Here is a 20,971-nt window from a genome sequence, read left to right as displayed (position 1 = left end):
TTGTACGTCCTAGTCAAGTTAGATTTGATCTAGTTACTTAAATAAAGTAGCCGTATGAGATCCCCTAGAACCGCTCTTTTAAATACAATCTCGGACCTATGTGTTAGAGAGTATGGGAATCATATAATTTAACATTCCTCATGAATATTTATTTGATAATAAAATAAAAATGCTTACATCCTCCATGCATGCAGATTCACTTACTTCCTCCTAATCCAAGCAATCCCAATTGCAGAAAAAATAGGTTAAGAGACCCGAAGAGAGAAATGTGTGCATACATGCAGTGGATAAATGTTCTATTTTGTAGCTAATGACGTAGCAGTTAAAGCTATCACCAAGGTCGCCAGCACCATCACATTTCCGGACATAAGTGGCAAGGCTAGTGGCGTCAGTTACTGGGTAAACAAGTAAGTGGGCGGGCAGGCTTGGGCACGGCATGGGCTTGTATTCGTACACTTAACACCAAGGCATAGACTTAGAAACAAGACAAATGCGTCCAGCGTGTTTATATATGTACAAGCTACCACTGGTGATAATGTCCTACGCACAATGTACTACATGAATAATTGTGTATATAGAGGAAGATAATGCCACATTTACTCAACATTAAAACTATTCTTTTACATCCCAATTTAAAGAATAAGCTCATTGCTTAGACTCAATTATAAAAATTGTTCTTGAATACGGGCCCAGAAGTGGTCGTCATCGTTTTCTACAGACACGAGGGAGCTTTATGAAACCAGTTCTTCACATATATTTTTTCTCTCAATCCTCTGAAAAATCAAGTCGTCAGATTAATACTAGTTACATTTTGATGACCGGCATTCAATGGATTTGCGGCGGATCAAAAACTACTGTTTTATTGCATAAGAAAACTTGGGTAAATTCTTAAGTTTCACAAAACAATAATTAGATTGTACGCCTGTTTATAAAGGAAAAAATGTTTCAGATATGGTCCATTTCTTTTTCTTTCTGACTCATTCACTTCGTCAAACATAATTATTTTTTGACTGTTTGTTTTTAGTTTGCTAATATAAAACATTTTATGAAGAACAACACTGAACAGCGAAGCATGATCATAGCAAATACTTCAATATACAGGTTCAATTATTGTTCACGAAAGATTAGAAATAAATAATTGTTAATATCTGTTGCAAGATAAATTGTTGGTAAATCGTGAATAAAAGACTCATTTGGAACATGTATGACGCATTTAAAATTCGACGTTGCTTTAATACAAAAATGCAAATATTGATTTAATAAGTATTAACGGTTGTAAGAAATATAAAACTAAGGTTAAAGTTATCCGCCTGTTTTCATTAATACAAATGATGCATTTCATGGCAGCATCCGCGTGACGTCATTTACACCACCAGCTAGCGTCATTGGACTGGTGCCCGGTCAAGGCTTGCAATGGACAGCGAGTGGAGCCGGGGCACAGGTGGAGGGATCTTTCAGATACAAGGCGTAAGTATGGACATGAACTATTAAACAGCTACAAAACATACATCGTAGGTAAAACAAAAGATTGTTTTTTTATTATTTTTACCGTATTCTATTACATTTCATAACACAATGACCAGGACCTAGCGAATGATGCGTTGATGCTAATGTAAACTAGCTACTAGTCTTTGTCTGTAGTGAATGGCCAATATAATATAGTTATTTAAATATGATATAAAAAACGCTGTATTTAAAACATGTCTTTTTTCTGTTTGTAACACAATATTGCAGAACCATTTGTACATACAAATGCTACATTGAATTTTAAATAAACACTATTCAAATCATGTATTTAATTCATTACTAAAGACTAAGCGATTTATGTCCGAGAAAAAGTTGTAAGGAATAATATCTTATATTGACCTTAATCTTTGGACATAGAGGCTTTGGCGATGAGGCTCGAATCGCCGTTGCAACGTGGTTGAGACGTTTGACAAGTTATTTGAACATTTCTTATCGAATGGTAAAGTTCATGCACAAGACGGTTTATTTTTCTTTTATTTGATCTTTGACCATGAACTGTGACATTAACATTGGGCATGGCAAGCGTCCAGGACGTTTCTGCTGAAAGCAGTTAAAGAGTTTTCAAAAGCGTAACACAATTGTGTTTTATAAACACACTTTTTTTAATGTATAAATAAAGATTATTTTGAAAACTGTTTGTATTTGTATATGAGCCGCGCTCTGTGAAAAGGGGGTTTAATGTATGTCGTAAAGTGTCGTGTAAGATTAAGCTGTGTAGTCCACACAGGCTAATCAGGGACGACAATTTCCGCTTTAATGTTTTTTTCTGTTTAAATAAAGTATCTTCTTAGCAAAAATCCAGTTCAGGCGGAAAGTGTCGTCCCTGATTAGCCTGTGCGGACTGCACAGCAAAATATATGAAGACACTTTACGCACATGCAATAAATCCCCCTTTTCACAGAGCACGGTCCATATATTAACTAGGGAACATAAAGGACACATTTCAGAATAAACAGTTAATAACAGTAAGTTTATATAGACTTATAACTACGATTATAATAAATAAAAGGTGTTTTAAGCGGCCTGTGCGATTAATTATGTGATGCCCGCCATGTTGGTATTTATGTACACATTTGTTGCAGAAGTATTATTAAAGGGAGTGGAAGTTTCACCGCCGCTATTTCCGGTGTCGGGTTCGATTTGTCCATTGATGTCGGTGAGTGATATCATTGTTTTTATTTATTTTACTGAAGTTTCAGTTGCTACTGTTTATCGTCGCTTTTTGCTTAAATATTTCTTTTTGTAGCATAAATATACACGCACGACACATTAATCTATTTGCTAATGTTACAGGGGTTGACGCTTCTGGTCGTCCCAGCATCTCCACCAGAAAGTGTTCCAGTAGCGTCGGTTCGGTGAACATTAAGTTCCACGGAAGCATCGCGTGGCTTCTGAATCTCCTCAAAGGACAGGTTGAGAAGACTATCCGGAACGCGCTGCCTACCCAGGTTAAGCACCACTCTGTTTTTGCTTTTGTTTATTGTATGGTTTAGGCATTTTTTTTCGCTAAAGAAAATGACGAAAATATTGACCGAAACGTTAGTTAGTTAGAACGGAAATCTGTTGGCCGAATTGCTCATCATTAAATTAGTAAACATTCTACCATTTGTTTGACAATGACGGAAGAATAAAACACAAACTTAATACAGTGCGGTTTGGCTGTATAAAAATAATGCAATACTTAAATTCTATATGAGCAGATGTGCCAGCTGGCAACAAAGGCTGTCAACACGGATGCCGAGAGAAAACTTGCCGACATTCCAAGTAAGAGTCTACATGTCTGCTCACCCAGTAATTATATATCTTTCGCTAGAGAAATGTTAGCGGCAAGTGAACCTGTCCGATTTCAGGTTTTGAATTGAGATAGAATGGTGAGTGCTTCATTGCAAAGGTTTCTTTTCTTTCATTGATTTGTTTGATTTATTTCACTTATTTTCCCACAATTAAATATTAAGGTAATTAAACTAATAACACATTATGCATAGTGTAGTTTATCATACCACTAAATTGATATCTGCCTTAAAGAAACATGCCTTTTTGCATATTTGTTTTATATAATTGTGTTTACGTGAGTAAATTTTTGGAGGTAGGGCATATTACTCCGAAAAAAACCTGTGAAGTAATCATTTTTGGTATAATAATATCAAATTCAACAAAATAAACAATTGTATGCCAAGATGACATGATAAAATCTTTATGACACACAAAACAACAAATTCAGCCCCAAAACAACATATTTTACAAATATTAAACGCAGATGCTCATGAACTCCACGATAAACATGTAAAAGGCCACACAGCATAAGCCATTGTGTTGAAATGATTGTGTAGAAGGTTATATGCAGACTTGCTTGGGTTTGAATAGCTTTGTAGTTCAATTGAACTAAATAAATTCGTAAAACGATCACAATCGAGATGAATTCCATGCACTTACTATGTAATTATTGCATACTTTCACCGTCAAATATGTCTACACATTCATTATAGCAGATGAAAGACTAAAAATGACAAATCACTGAAAAAACGGAAAGATCTTGTTTATTTTTTCCCGTGTAGGGTCATCAAATACAAATACTTATTTCGCTTAAAGGGTGTTACAACCAGAACTTGAATGTTTATCAAGGTTTCAGAACCAGACCAAAGATTCTTCATATTTATCTAGTGCTACATGTACGTGCTCTTGGGCGTTGTTATGTTGTTTTTTCTACCGCAGTTACTGTGGCGTTTGACAAGTTCCTCCTCGACTACAGTATGCTACAGGCACCATTATTCTCGGCGGCATATATGGAGACATTTCATAAGGTTAGAAGCCTGAACGTAGGCTTATACCACTGTGTACCAGTGGTGTGGCAATGTATTAGTTGGGGCAAATGTTAAGGAATAATTAGCAAAACAGTTACGAATTAGTTACTCATAATCACCAACGACCTTTTTACTAACTCTACTCAACATTATTATATCGTAATTATCAAAGTCAATAAGAACAATAAATTCTTTCTGAATAGTCTCATGTGTACTATTGTATTTATACGATTTATGACTCACAATAACAATAATATTTGTAATCATAACTTACCTACATGCAGTTTTGTTGTTGTCCATTTCGAGAAGTAAGAACAAATATATACATTAACTTGTAATTTTAATAAATTCCAACTCATGTGTCCTAGTAAGAGGCGAACGTTCTAACTGCTGCCTTTGACGAATATCAAGGTACGCATTTTCACTGGGCGGCATGCATGTTGATGAAAAAACACACTTTCTTTTTGCCTTCCAGGGTGAGATCTATTGGAAGACCACGCCCTCTGAGCACGCCCCATTTCCCGCCCCTCCCATGCCCGAGACAGGAGCCACTGACCGGATGTTGTACTTGTGGGTGTCGGACTTTATGTTTAACACGTTGGCCTATGCGGCCCAGACCAACCGATACCTTCAGTACAACATCACTGCGCCTGACGTGAGTAATGCGTTCAAACCAGCCTACTGTACTCGAGTTGTAGCAGTCCGTTCGGACAATCGACGTAATTCTTATAAATAGCGCATTAACGATGTATGGACTCTTATTTAGAACTGACAGTATGTGTTCTGATTTTTAATTATTCATGCCAGTGTTTCAAAATAGTAATATATAAATATAAAAATATACATGTGTTTATTAAATAACCTATGCTGTCAAGCCTTAATCTTACAATATCGCAATAGATGCTCTCATGTTCGTCATTTATTTAAAGGGACTTGTTCATAGATTTTTGAAATGAGAATCATTTAACTTTTGGTCACATATTCAACAATAGAACATTGTTTATTAGGGAGCAAAATAACACTCATACCATGGACTCATACTGAAAATAATGTTTGTATATAATTGAGTTATCGTCTGCTTAGTCTGCTAATGCTTCTGTTGCCTTAGTTATATATTGTGACAGTTCGTAGATTGCTCACATGAAGTATGAGATGCTTAACGTCATGTAATAGCCTGTATGGAATACTGGTTCTGGTTATAGCTTTTAATCCGAAGGTCATTTGATCGAGCCCAATTGGGGAAAGTGTTTTTCTATAATTTGTTCAAAACATTTAAAAAAGAACTTCATGAAAGTCTGTGAAAACGTTCCTTGAATGATTCGTGAATTTTGCATTTTTCATGATACATGTCGTTGTTGTTTGTTCCTACTGTTAGCTGCCCGCTAGTGCTCGGGGTTTCCTCAACACGACCTGTGCAGGCGTCATACCAACATGCATCGGTAGCCTCATCCCTGCGGTAAGTGCACAAGACTAACTATACCTGCTTAATTTAAGTATACAACGTATACTGTATTATATTGCAGAAAAAAAACGCGAGAAGAAAACTAAAAATAAGTGGGTTTGCTGGTGGTTTTTTACTTCATTTTCATCATTTTCGATAAATTGCGTGTGGCTATACAGATGTATGTTTTTTTGGCACAACCGGTCATTAAATTTGAATACTATCTATCATGTAAATGTAGATATTTGTGCTGCACGCATTATGCGCTTATAAATGAAATTAAAATAGAAATGAAACTATTTATTTCAAGAAAACATCAATACGTTTGCTCATTTTTAATTTTTCCAGATCGGTCAAAAGTATCCAAACAGTCTTGTAGATCTGCGTTTGTTCAACGGTATCGCACCTGTCATGGACGTCAGTTCCGCCGGTGTTGTTGTAAATACCTCAGGAGTAATTGAACTCTACGTGCATAAGCCGGGTACAAACGACGGGGAAGTGTTTCTCGTCTCATTCAGAGCGGTATGGATGTGTTTGTGCATATCCTTTTATTCAATATGATAATCGGCTATTGAACAGTGAGTTTATATATTTTGATAGTAGATATTTTGCAAAAAATATTCGGATTTAATTTATATGACATAAAAGCGTTTGGAACATTATGTTTCCTTTATTTTATGCGTATACAATGCTGTTTCAGAACTTGACTTTCCAAACAGACGTTTCGATAATAGACTCAGTAATACATGCCAAGATCTCTTATTTAAAGTAAGTATATATATAATCGCTTGCTAAAAACACATTGAACTGTGTATATATTTTACTCCAAATAACTTATGACTCATGCGTGCTAGATCTTGCTATGTTTATTATACGTGCACTTACTCTCTGATTTTAGATTGAATCTCAAAACGGCTCGTTCAGAAGTTGGTCCCATTAGTGTAAGAATCTTGTTTATTATTTGCTGCTGAAACAATTGGCCAGAGTATTAATCACTTGTTAGATATAAAGAATGAGTAAAACAATATTTTCATAACGAATAAATATTATACTCTGTCTCAAACGCGTTACGATTGTCATCTTAAAACAATATATAATGGCATCATGCATATCAATTGCCCTTTGACGGCAAAATGTTACCCATTTTCATCACAAAGCGATAAAAACAATCAAATAAAAACACCTTGTTGCCATGCAAATACGACGGTTATTTCACTATCATCACAAACTAGAATATGATCAAATGCCTAACAATTGTTGAAACAGAGACCAAATGTTAATCCCCGTCATCCCAAATGTTTAATATGACCAAATGTTAACTCCTTCATTCCTTCAATTAATATCACCAAACGGTATCCTTTAGTAATCGCAAACAAATGAAACGATCAAATAATAAATTATTTTACCTAAAATTAAAACTGAGCAATATTAACTTTTGTCATCAAACACGTTTTATCATCAAAGTATGCTTTTAAATATAAAGGCAATACAACAACACGATAGTCTTAATTTACCGATATAAATAATATTACCGAAATTTAACCCATTATTTTCTTACAGAAATAATACGGACAGATGTAAAGTCGTCGTCATCACAACGAAATAACTAGACCATTTTTGGACCATTTGCCACCACAAAGAAATAATACGATAAATCGCTAAACCTTTGTCATCACAAATATATACACATACTATACGCCGGTTACCATCATGGACTGTAATAATTGCCTTTAAATATGAAATGCTAATATGTATTAAAAATAAACTTAATATGTTTGCTATCGTTACACATCATCATTCTATAAAAAGAAATGATACAACCAAATGTGAAGTGCGGGTCATCACAAAGACAAATAAAAGCAAATGTTTACCAATCGTCGTTGCAAATAAATGATACTACGAAATGTTAACCACTTGCCATCCAAAGTAAGAATCATCCCGGTTAATATTCTATACCAGTTTTTATCACAGTGAAATAATATGATCAAATATAACCCATTTACAAAAAAAATGTCAGATGTGAACACTCTTAAATCACAACTAGTAATATGGTCAGATGTTATATAATTTAAGCAATAGACTCATTGTCACCACAAAGAAATAGACATAAAAATGAAACGCGCACAGTGTATCCGTGTTCTCACATGTATAAAACATTAAAAACTTGGTAATTTATTAATATAAGTTATGTTTTATTTTCAGGATCAATTCATTGACTTTCTGATCAAGAATGCTCTCGACTTGTACCTGATACCCAAATTGAACGGTAATGTTCTACGTTTTTGTATCCCCCGCTTAAGGCGGAGGGATATAGAATTGGGTCTGACGGTCCGTCCGTCTGTCACACGACTTTTTAGGGCTATATCTCAGAAACTATATAAGATATTAACATGAAACTTCATAGGTGTATAGATATAAATGAAGAGAAGTGCCACACACACGAACCATAACCCTAAACTTTCTTTAATAAGAGTTATTGTCATTTGATTGTTTGTTTTTGTATAATTATTTTGTGCAGGGCAATATCTCAGATACAATGCAATATATTAACACGAAACTTTATAGGCGTATATGTATTAACGAGGAGAAGTGCCATGTACAAGAACCATATTCTTACACTTTCTTTAATTAGAGCTATTTCCATTTGTTTGATTTTTGTACGATTACTTTTTTCAGGGCTATATCTCAGATAGCATGTACGATTTCAACATGAAACTTCATGGGTGTATTGATATTGATTAGAAGAAGTTTCACGCTTAAGAACAAATGCCTATCTCTTACTTCATTAGAGTTATTGCTCTTTGTTGTTTTTGCATGATGGAACTTGTCAAGGCTTTATCTCAGAAACGCTTTAAGAAAAAAACAACAGGACTATATCTCAGATATGATACAATATTTCAAAATGAATCATTGGTGAGTAGAAATCAATGGGAATTCACAAGAACCATAAGAAATATAACCCTGCACTTTCTTAAATAAGAGTTATTGCCCTTTCTTGTTTATGTATGATGTACATGTAACTTTTCAAGGCTGTATCTCAGATACGCTAAAAGAGTTCAAAATGAAACTTCATTGGTGTATAGATATCAATGAGAAGAATTGCAATACATAAAAACAATTACCATACACTTATTTATTACCTATTACTAATTACCATACACTTAATGATTTTACTGTATATCATGGGATTTGCACCGTTCCATAAACAAAGTTTATTCTGCGGGGATATCAATTCAACAGGTTTGGTTGTTGTTTATTCTGGTGTGCTTAAAAATACATTAACTCACATACAACAAGATCAAAGTAAACTTTTGTAAGCTACGATTGAAAAGTGCGAGTAAGCTATCTTACAGAGTTTTTAAATGTTTAACTACGATCGACCAAAGCTTAAATATACAAAAAAAAATACTTTACTAATTGCATAATGAAAAACACATAAAAGCATATTTGAAAACCAAATAACGAAACGATACGTAAGCAATATGAAGCAATGACATTATTATTACAATAATAATAAGAAGTATTACTATTACTAATATTTTTGTTATTATAAAAACAACCACAATTATTGTTATTGCAGACTACGGTTCAAAGGGGATAACTCTTCCATTCCCTAAAGAGGTGTCAATAAAAAATGCAGCCATCATACTCGCTCAGGTATGATTGTTATTAACATAAATGTTACAGTGTTGAATAAGCCAACGTAAAAGTAAGTGACGAGCTCATAAATCTATTTGACACGACGACGACGATAGAAAATATCGGTCAACGAAAGCTGAACGTGTCGTGAAAAATACTGAAATACTTAAATCTTCTTCTCATCAAAGACTGAAGGGTTGTGTCATTTTTGACAACTATTTTATTATTAATACAGCGCAATGCAATGATTTTTTAAAAGTTTATTCTTTGGATCTTGGCTTCAAATAAATAATTTAGTACCTATTTTTTTACTAGGATGTCTTTTTTTTTAGATTTCATCTATTACCTACAAATCACAATGATTTTCAATATGACGGTGTGGTTGACAAACTGCATATGTATAATGTTAAAGAATGTTTAGTAAATTTATATAGCCATTAAAGATTATATCGTTTTTATGTTTAAACAACACCGTTTTTATGTATTTTTAACCATTCTTCTTTGAACTTGTAAAATAGAAAATTGTCAATGTATCAAAATAAATATGAAATGTAAATAATGAATAAGAAATGATTGTAGTATACCAGTAATAGCGCCATTTGATTTCAAACACGTTAACAATTTGCTCATCTACAGGATACCATCGTAATCGCCACTGACGTCGCATACACACCGTCAGAACAACGGGATGTCGATGGAGCGTTGAAATTCGTGCCATACGACACAATCGGTGACGTCAAGATCGATAACAAAAAACATCGGTGACGTCAAGATCGGCAACGACAACATTGACGACGTCACCATCGCTGAAGACACCATCGGCGTTATCAGAGCTTAAGTCTTATTGGTGTGTGAAGTCTTGATGGTGATGATATTATCATTCGTTCCAGTAAATCTACATGTACATCAAATACAAAACAATAAGCTGGACTTCGTAGATCTATACACTCAATTTACACATGTATGTTCGCGATTTATGGTGTACTGTTTTGTTTGCAGTTAGAAAAATATTTGTTAACGTAAGATGCAGGGCAATTCATTATCGAAGATCCATGCATAAGTACCTTTATGAGTAAAACAACAACAACAACCTAGTGAGGAGGATCCGTTGTCTGCAAATATTTGCAGTCATATTTTAACATTTTGTACGTCTGCTCACTGATCACGTGGTATACATATAGATCGACAACAGTAGCCTGGCACTCTTGAACTTTTTAACCCTTTTATGCCAAGGTGACTCTCCTATCCTTCTAAATTGGATCAATTTATTTCCAAAATTAGGGATGTCTAGTATATTTATTTCTATAATTAGAATATTTCTTACAGAAATTCCTTTAAGCAAACAGCGCAGACCCAGATGAGACGCCGTATCGTGCGGCGTCTCATCTGGGTCTTCGCTGTTTGCCAAGGCCTTTTTATAGACGCTAGGCATAAATGGAGAGTGAATTATACGCTTGGAGTGTTTCCTGTATTTGCATTCATGTTTGTTCGTGCATGTTTTGCATGGGTTTTATAGAGCCATAACAATATTCTTGGTGGGATACGCTTATATTAATTCAAATCGTTTCCAGTAAGGATACAAATTTATATTCAACGTTACCATATATTAAATGTATTCATGCAAAAACGTTAGTGCAATGATTATGTTTGCGACCATTACTTCTCGGAAGATTAATTAAAACACTTGAAAGGTTTCAACGGATGCCGTTCTCTAGCAATCGATCTAGTTAGTATATCTATCTATTAATCCGTTTGTGTACTGACAAACCTGACGTGTATATAAATTAACTCGTGGTTGTTTATTAAGTCAATACGATTATATATAAAAAATGCGTAAAGGAATACACAGTTGTTTTTCAGTCTTCTTTTTATTGAGTAGTATTATTCTGGATTTTTCTTGTGAATCAATTATTTTGCATGAGCGCCGTTTATACATTATTTGGAGATACTTCTTCAGACAGTTATTTCATCGAATGAAGAAGAGACATACATGTATGGTTCCGTCTTGTAATAGCAAACCAATGTGTTACATACGTGATACAGTGATACATTTTACCGCCAAATAAGTGCCAATTGCGTGAGTCACGGATTATGGCGGTTAATTACATGTTGCTTTTGGTGTAAGGTCTCATATTTGCCTGTAGTACTTTCTAGAATATTGGCCGCCGATCCACTTCCCCGGGGGTAACCATGTGATAGATTGCCTTGTCGTATTGGATGCAGATTGCGAGTGGTGTTGCATATCTATCGCCAACGTCTCAGAAGAATGTCTTCTTTAACGGGGTTCTGCTTTGTTCTCCCCCCAAAGTATTATCGTGTCATATTGTCTGGCAAGCGGATCTTAAAGATCTTCCATATGCAGGTGATCATGACGACTTGTTTTTGTTTCATTAAGTGACGTTGGTTCTCCATGTCTCTGTCTCAGTGGTGTTGTCTTCACAATAGAAATGAAGAGCACCTTGGTTTTTATGCCTTTCGCGCTGGATCGCCAGATCTTTTTCAGCTTACGGATGGCTGTTCGTGCTTTGCCGATGCGGGTTCCGACGTCTACATCCGTTCCTCCATCGTTGTCCATGATGCTGCCGATAAAGGTGAAGCTGTCAACCTCATCAAACGCCTCGATTTAGACTGTGATATGCGTCAACACGCCAGAAGCTTCAGACAATGTTCACACTCTGGCATAAGGCGGCAAACGACATGTTTCCTCCGGCATAACGCCGCCAGTTACGTGAACCTGTGGCGAAGGGTTGGCTATACAGAGTAATCTTTGGTCGCCGACGAGAAGCGTCTGGCAAAAAACAGCCTATGACGTTAGCCTCTGGAATATAACAGCAAATGAATGGTAGCCTCTGGCAAATAACAGCAAATGAAGAATATCCCCTGGCAAAGCACAGCCGATGACGTGTAGCGTCTGGCAAAGAAAAGCAAATGACGGGTTGCCTCTGGTAATAAACAGCCATTGACGTTAAACGTCTTGCGAAGGGTCGTCAATAACGTGTAGCCTCTGACGCAGGTACGCTAATGACCAGTAGCGTTCATCACAAAAAACAGCCGTGGACTCAATACAATTCGTAAATATTTATATTAAAAATGGATGACTAGTTAACTTTAGTTTTGATGCGGTGTATCTGCAGATCTGAAGATCGAAGTAAAACGGTATTAAATTCATGTTTCTTTCCTCATGAACTTGAGCAGTTAAACTTCCCGCACTTGAACATTCTTACGGCAAACGTTTGCATGTGGGAAATATTAACTTCCTTTTAACCTAATGCACAATGTGATGGCTAACATTACTTTATTCATTCCGAAAAGAATACGAAAGAGCCGGTTACATACAAAGGACGTTTAGTCGGCTGATACCTGTACACGTGACTTACTACAAGACGTTCATGCGCACAATTGCAGTCTTTAAAATACGAGGTATACAATTTAAACCAAAAATCGAATAAAAGTTTCTTCAAGAACATTAAATTGTCTTAGTACCAATACCTGAATTTATGTATCAATTTATCATTCATGCATACTGGCAAAACATAGTATGTGCACTTGGTATACTGTTAAAGACAATCAGTTTAGACTGGTTTCATACATACATATGATGTGTATTAATTCCTTCATGACCTGACGCGTTAATTATAATCAGCGTCAATAAAACTCAACGTTCAAAACTGTTCGCTAAAAATCAATCGCATCCGTTCATTTCCGCCAAATATAGTATTGAAAACAAATGTCGCAACGATTTAAACATCGTATTTTAACGACAATATAATAATCGTGTAGAACAATTAATGTAAGCTAAAACCCGTGTTTCGAAGCTACATATTACATAAGGCAACCGGATTATCTTTGTACCTGGACTTTTGAAAATAAACATTTAACGTGGTATGTTTGTCTATAAAGATATAAGATACAGGCATTTGTGAGCTGCCTAGATATAAAAAGGATAAATTGTATCATTCATTCGGTAAAACTTTACTAGAACTATGCTCCGCCCATGAAATTCATATACTCAAGTGGCGTGTCAATGGTAAGTTTACATACATTACACAAAATGGAGCTAGTTTAGTTGATTATCACATTATTTCAACTGTTTAATTTCAATTTGTTACGAAGTTTAATATATATTTCATTAGCGAAGCGAACGTTTCTTTTTTGTGCTCCATCGTTCATGGAAAAAAATAGTAACATGAATGTTCATTTAACTTTTTCTCATTGCATTATTAATAACATCACTGAAGATAATATTTAACTTGATACAGTTAAATGGATTGATGCACTTATGGAGACAAATGTTGAGACTTATGTTTACAATAATGTGTATAATACGTAAACGTATGATAGTTTACAATACAATTACTGTACATGTAGATATAAACCAGGCTCTTCAATCAATAGTATCACTTAATAAAACTGCTGCTTGAAGCATGAAAGCCGATAATAGAACCAAACGACGTAACATTAATGAACGGCAAGATTAAAGTCCCCGTTCGCGAAAAAGATCGTTGTTTTGCATATAAATCGTATAGCCAGAAATAAACTTTACATTAATTCATTGAAATATATTTTTATCGAGGTTGACATCGAAAACCTGGTCAAAATCGGTTTTGATTCAATAAAATAATATATAAATGATTAAAAATACAAAAGGCGAAAATCATTGCAGCACCGCGAGTAATGCAAATTATATCTATATTTAGCTTTCGCTGTACATTATTAGCATATGGAAGATAAATACATAGAATTAGCAAAAACGTAGTGTTGCAACTCAGTTTCCGTCTGTAACGGATGTATTTGCATTTTTTCTTACCTTCTCTCCGCTAAATTCGCCCGTTTCCGCAATTTCGTTTGTTTAGGTTTGAATTAACGTGTCGAATCATGAATATTAATTAGGTCCTTTTCGTACTTTACAGTACCGTACTCGACCCCAAAATAAAAATCGCTATATTGTTAGTTTTCAACCGATTTCAACCGGATTTTCAGTGATATCCTCAATAAAAACACGTTTTCTTACGATTCTGCCCATATATATCTCCGCGAACGGGGACTTTAACCATGGGGGAAAATGAATGTGATATTTGGAATATCGTAAGCTTTGACAAAATTCCGTTTCACAAGCTCAATGGAGGATTTGCACATTTACCTTAACGAAAAAATAAATTGTAAATTTATGTGTAAGAACAAGAAAGGATCTTGCCCAACTTTATATGAGAAATATGCTATGCCAAATCAAACAAAGTAATTTGTTAAATTATTTTAATGTAGTATTATTTCGAGAAAATATGCTCTTGATTAGATCTTCTGAAGAAGCTGAATTACCTGAATATGATTTAGTTTTAAATAGTCCTATCACACACGAATAAATAATGATAAGTGTTAAGAATTAAAAATAGGAAGGGCGCAGGGATTTGATGGTATAGGTTCAGAGTTTCATATAAAAAAACGCCGCTCATGTTTTATGTGTCCAGTATTTTGCTCGCTTTTTATGACATTCTTAATACATGAGTATCTTCGACATGTGGGGCGAAAGCATATTTGTTCCTGACACAAATGCGGTTTCAAAATTGAACCGACAAATTATAGAAGTATTTATTTGATAAATATAACGTATACAATATTAAAAAATAGTGTACATTCACGACTGTGAACTAGGTCCAAAGAATTCTGCGAATAAGATGAATCGAAACGGTTTTGGAAGACTTTTGGAACGGTTATTCTTAAATTGATAACAAATTCGTATAACAAAGAATGGTATACACATATATAAATAAACCAAGCGAAATGCTTTATGTCTTAAACGTTGATTTCCAAAAGGTCTATGATGGGATATTGCTTTATAAACTATTTGACATAATCCAAAAAAAAAAGTTTAAAAAGAAAATCTATATAGGGTAATTGTCTCTATTTACTGAAATTTACGCGTGCGTGTCATGATAACAATGTCATCACTGAATTTAAGTGTAGCATTAATACAAGGCAAAGGGACATAACTTGCACAATCACTTTGTATTGGTTCAATAATGGAAATCGTGTAAATTTTACATAAGTGAACAAGTACATGGATTTACTATTTACTCATAAATTAAGTTTATCCAAGTCTAAAGCTTAGTTGGCTATTCAAGCAAAAAAATCTATTAATGCTATAAAAGGTTACCAATGCTATATTGGAAAAGTTGACATTTAATAGTATTTTAATTTTGTTTTTACTCAATTGTAAAGCCGATCCTGGCAAACGGGGTGGTAGTTTGGGGTCATACCTTTTCTGGGAATATATAGGACAAGTCAAGGCTCAAATTTGCAAAGATTTTATTTGTCTGAATAGTTCATTTAAGAATTGCATTGCTCCAGGAATCATTTCAAGTGTGGTAAATACTGGTGTTTTCTTATTCACATGCCATTGCATAGATACCCCAAACACTGTAATAATATGTTCAATAAACTGAAAAATAAATGAATTTGTTTTGGCAGGTAAATTTTATGCGAACCGAACACTCCTATTGGAAGTGACGTATTATATAACTATTTGCATTGTTTATTGACTTTGTAGACTATCTATGTTGACAATTTTGTAATTGTCGTCTTCCAATATTGATTAAAAATTTAATGTAATATTGTTAAAGTATACTAGATTTGTATTAGTTTCTTCTATGAAGTAGACTGTTATGATCCCAAAGAACCGTTCCTAGTACTACAATCCCATAGCTGTATATTTGGAATTATACGAATCATGTAATTTTACATTCTTTATACTGCATAAACAAAACAAGGACACACACAATTCTAACCTGCTCACTTCCGGCATGATCTGTTACCCCTCTCCAAGTGCAAGCCCCTGGCGGAAAGAGAGACCCGAAAAAATGTCTCGATAAATGCAGTTATTTATGCATATATTTTGTAGTTAATACAATAGCACTGAAGGCTATAACCAAGGTGGCCAGCACGACTACATTTCCGGACATCAGAGGCAAGGCTAGTGGCGTCCATTACAGAGCGAAAAGTAAGTATGTGGGCAGCAGTGGCCAACTCCTGATCTTTAACCTTTCACTTCAGACAACAACATGCATAGAGCAAGTTATTTGCACATCTTTGTTCACACCATTCACACCATTGTTTAACCATTATTTGCAAAGAATACGAATTTTGCAAAATTATTCAGCACATTTTTTATTCTGAATTTATAAGTGCGATAACTGTATTTACAGAAGGCCACTGGCAAAAATTTGGCAACAAATCCTTATATTTTGGTCAAACTAAAAAAAAAATGATATTCCGATTCTACCGCGTTCACATTGCAAAAATTGCAAAGCCGTTTATTTTGCGGAGTATTCGAATATCGCCCAGTTTCTATAGCAAGCTGGTGTGATGACGTTCGCAATTGAGCCAGTGATCGCTTAAGGTAATTTCCTTTGACTACGTCTAAGTATTTTCACGGGTAAATGTATATTTGAATTTTGAACAACTTGTTAGTTTCGATGAATTATTTATGTCAGAGTACCATTTTTGAAAGTACTTATATATCCTTTGTCTTACAAGAGTTATTCAGTTGTCATCGATTTCCCCAGAAATCCATATTGAACTCAAACCATGTTCATTTAATATTGATTTAATTTGTGTAGCCCGTGTTTTGTTCACTTGTGTAGCAATTGACATCTAAATTTAGGCAAGCGTCACTTCGTATCCAGATTTCACATAGGAACACAATATCATACGAGTTTATTATCCCCGCCATAGGCGGGGGGATATTGTTTTGGCGTTGTCCATACGTCCGTCCGTCTTGCCGTCCTTCCGTCTTTCCGTCCTTCCGTCCGTCTGTCCGGCAATTGTGTCCGGAGCCATATCTTGGAAGTGCTTTGGCGGATTTATCGAGAATTTTGTTAAGCACGTTGAGCACCGTTGCCTTGCAGTCCGCGCGCGTGCCGGGCGATTCTTCCGGGATGCCAAATTATCTTTCATGGTTTTCTCTATGAGCTTGTTCTCTGTCTTGGATTTCTCATCGCTAAACGTTTTCACCATGTGAATTACATACATCATTGAGAGTTTTTATCCGCCTTGTGACCTCTTTCAGCGCTGTGGATGTATCCTCGTATTGTGCAGTTATAAACGTGGTAGCGTGTTCCGTGTCTGCAACCCTTTTGTCGATGTCGGACAGCTTTATTTACAATTCTGAGAGCTTACTGCTGATCTGATGCTCTTTCTATTCTGTCAAGTGATTTAATTTTTGACTAGATCCCTTTATTTCTTGCAATAACTCTGTCGCCCACGGCGGTTGCATACCAAACGGGGACCCTGGCGGCGGACTGTTGCCGAATCCCACATACAATAAGGACTCGGAGTGTACGCCATGTTGAGTGGATGAAAATGGGTAACGAAATCTACGTATAGTTCACACCTGGCCGTCTTTGTAAAGTCTTTTCTCACCCCTCCGCTCGCATCGCCAATAGAACTGTAGATACCACTGCACGAGTTGTCCGTGATGTGTGTAATGGCGTTTATGATTTGTGTATTGTCCGATAATGGAGATATGACCTTTTGTTTTTCTTTCCGCGTTATTTTTCCTCAAAATTGGTTTCTGTTACATTAATTCAACACGTTTGACATGTTTTAATATAATTTTTAAGATGGTTTTTACGGTTAATAATCCGAAAAACTAAAAAAAAATCACATCACAAATTCCATTTCTATCGACTGTAAAGCCACGTGATAAATGGTATCAGTATGCTTAAATCGAAACAAATGATTTGTTTCATTTCAGAATCCGCGTGGCGTCATTTATCCCACCAGCTAGCGCCATTAGACTGGTACCCGGCAAGGGCTTTCAATGGACAGCAAGCGGAGCCAAGGTGAAGGTGAAGGGATCTTTTGCATGCCATAAGTGAGTACGGATGTGAACTTATCAAGAGCAAAGCATATATACACTTATCTTTGGGTTAAATCACACTATTGTTTATTGACGATGTCTTTTGTATTCTCTTACAATGGATAACACAGTAACTAAGTCCTAGCTTATGCTCATATCAACTAGGAACTTCGATGGTAGGTTCTTGTTGAGTCGTGAGTTCTTTTTGTGTCATGTATAGAGATAGTGTGCATTCCCTTGATAAAACGTTCGCACATGATACAGTTCGTTGGAAAAAAAGTGTTGACACAGTCACTATATTAATATAATACTTGAACAACAAAAAATATTTAAAAACCTTCCAAATCTGGAAGGATTTTCTTTTGATGGCACAAAATGTATGTGAGAGCATGAACGACATTTCTTCGTAATGGTCGAAGAAATTAACCTTTTTTGCGATTTCAGTTAAAGGGCTATTTGTAGCATGCGAGTCTTGAAATTGGGAATCAGAATCCAAGGCTCAAGAAAAGCCTTATTATTGAAGATGGCGGCTTGATATTATCAACACAATCGATTATTTTGATGTTAATAGACGATACTCAAAGCGCTGAAAGCACTGAAGTTGTTCGGTATTGCATAATCCCATTTTTCAAAATTAGGCTAAAGCTTTTTCAATCGTTTCAAATGAACACAACCTATTTAAATTTATAAAAAGTGTGTCTTAACGAACTAACGAGATGTGTTTGCATTGTTTATCCTCCTATTAATGTTATAGAGATAACTCTACAATATTACAACACTTTTTTCTTGTTGACGTTCTGAAAGTATGGAAAATATTATTAATATAATGAGAACCAGTTAATATAATATAAAATGTGCAATCACCATCGTATTAAAAGAATATTGTTGGAATATCGAATCGTATCACACTTAGAATACAAGATAAGTATTGATGCAAAGCATCAAAGGACGTCGGGAATTTCAGTGTAAAAGGCACTCAATGAAGTTACATGGAACGATTTTTTTCTACTGTAAATATTAATATATTGGTCGATTAATTTTAACAACATAGAAAAAGATACTGGTATAACCATTATCTATGATTGTGTGTTATAACCCCCAAATAACCATTATCTATGATGTTGTGTTATAACTCCCAAATAACCATTATCTATGATTTTGTGTTGTAACCCCCAAATATTTCATAGTTCATTTTATTTATATTGGTTTCCTTTTTTTACTGGCATCCGTGTGCAGTTTTCATTAATAGATCAGAACTGTGTAGGTTTTAAAAAATCTTCATCTTGTAAGCGTAGTTTCATATTTTTCTCAACTCAAGGGGAGATGATTCTGAACTTATTCTTACGTTGCTCATTTACGATACAGGTTGAGTACTCATTGATATGAAATGAACAAGTTTTAATGTGTTTACGACCCCCCCCCCCCCACCCTCTCACACATATATTTCATGGGCATAATAAAAACTAAAAGTGGTTACAATAAAACAGCATATTTATTTAAATTAAAATGTCTACATCAAAAGAAAAAGTTAACATAGAACACAAATAAAATTATTTGATTCTACTGGGGCTCGAACCTTGGGCCTCTCAAATGTGAAGCGAGCGTGTAACCATTACGGAACCGCTTGAAAAATCACCTTCTTATTAAGATATTAATAAACTATTAATGGTCGGTTTAAATGTAAACCCAGAAGTTTAAACGCTGGATAGTGAGCGGGGTTAAAGGTCCATACCAAAGGGTCCATACCACTGGCAACATACGGGTCAGGCCTGCGGCCTTCTATATGTGGTTCTTAAAAAAGAACCTGTAGGAGGACTTGATAGTAATGAGACTGGGGTGCTGTGATGGTGATCCTCATTGATAAGCGGCTGCTTCTTTATCAAGACTCATTATTACAACTAATAATACGTGTCGCGCTTCGCGCTCTATAGCGCCTTTATTAGTAACTAGGTGGTTGCTAGGATAGTGGAACAAAGAAGGTTTTAATGTGTTTACGAACCCCCCACCCTCATACACATATATTTCATGGGCATAATAAAAACAAAAAATGGTTACAATAAAACAGCATATTTATTTAAACTAAAATATCTACATCAAAACAAAAAGTTAACATAGAACACAAATAAAATAATCTGATTCTACTGGGGCTTGAACCTTGAACCTCTCACATGTGAAGCGAGCGTATAAACATTACACTACGGAACCGCTTGAAAATTCACCTTCTAACTAAGATATTAAGGAAGTGGGAGCCTAATGGGTACTTTTCCAGAAACGCTCTTTGTTATTATTTCCACAAAGTAAATTGTATATCACAACTAATTGCAAAATTTTACAACTTTTGACCAGCCGGTTAACTTTTTATACTTGGTTGAATACACCTTGACTCAGTTGGGCGTTTTCTATGGATTAACCCTATACCCAAAATATATAGTTTTTTTGTAATGGGGTAAACATATATTTTGACAATTAACTTAATAAACGTACAGAATTTAAAAAGGGCATTGAACGACAATTGTGCCTTTGATGTCCAATAATATATGCACTTATCTGGATAAAATGGCAAAAACGACAACAAATGGTTCAGTGACAAGAAACTTTAATTACGTTTTATGTCACTTGTAGTGTGATGAAATGCATATATTGTACATATTTATTTAACACAACATATTTTTTACACACTGAATGAATTGCAGGAAGTTTACTGTTCCT

At 35.1% G+C, this 20,971-nt stretch overlaps 1 protein-coding gene across 4 annotated transcripts in view; it reads left to right on the top strand.

Annotated features, from left to right (window-relative positions):
- Window positions 1-20,971, top strand: part of LOC127844098 (lipopolysaccharide-binding protein-like) — a 40,343-nt gene that overhangs the window by 3,003 nt on the left and 16,369 nt on the right. For 3 of the 4 annotated variants that reach the window (XM_052374078.1, XM_052374077.1, XM_052374076.1), the window contains 13 exons: window positions 308-407; window positions 1,348-1,467; window positions 2,610-2,683; window positions 2,821-2,975; window positions 3,228-3,291; window positions 4,240-4,328; window positions 4,804-4,983; window positions 5,704-5,784; window positions 6,118-6,291; window positions 6,470-6,537; window positions 6,668-6,710; window positions 7,972-8,035; window positions 9,350-9,426. In XM_052374078.1, coding sequence (XP_052230038.1) covers window positions 308-407; window positions 1,348-1,467; window positions 2,610-2,683; window positions 2,821-2,975; window positions 3,228-3,291; window positions 4,240-4,328; window positions 4,804-4,983; window positions 5,704-5,784; window positions 6,118-6,291; window positions 6,470-6,537; window positions 6,668-6,710; window positions 7,972-8,035; window positions 9,350-9,426 — 1,289 coding nt within the window. Of the gene's footprint in view, window positions 1-307; window positions 408-1,347; window positions 1,468-2,609; window positions 2,684-2,820; window positions 2,976-3,227; window positions 3,292-4,239; window positions 4,329-4,803; window positions 4,984-5,703; window positions 5,785-6,117; window positions 6,292-6,469; window positions 6,538-6,667; window positions 6,711-7,971; window positions 8,036-9,349; window positions 9,427-10,044; window positions 11,251-20,971 lie in introns of those variants that run through there. The other variant, XM_052374079.1, reaches the window with a different exon arrangement.

This window comes from Dreissena polymorpha, chromosome 9 (genome assembly GCF_020536995.1).
Source record: "Dreissena polymorpha isolate Duluth1 chromosome 9, UMN_Dpol_1.0, whole genome shotgun sequence".
Classification (NCBI taxonomy): Eukaryota; Metazoa; Mollusca; class Bivalvia; order Myida; family Dreissenidae; genus Dreissena; species Dreissena polymorpha.
The sequence above is the reverse complement of the archived record's forward strand: the minus strand, read 5'-3'. Positions and strand labels throughout refer to the sequence as shown.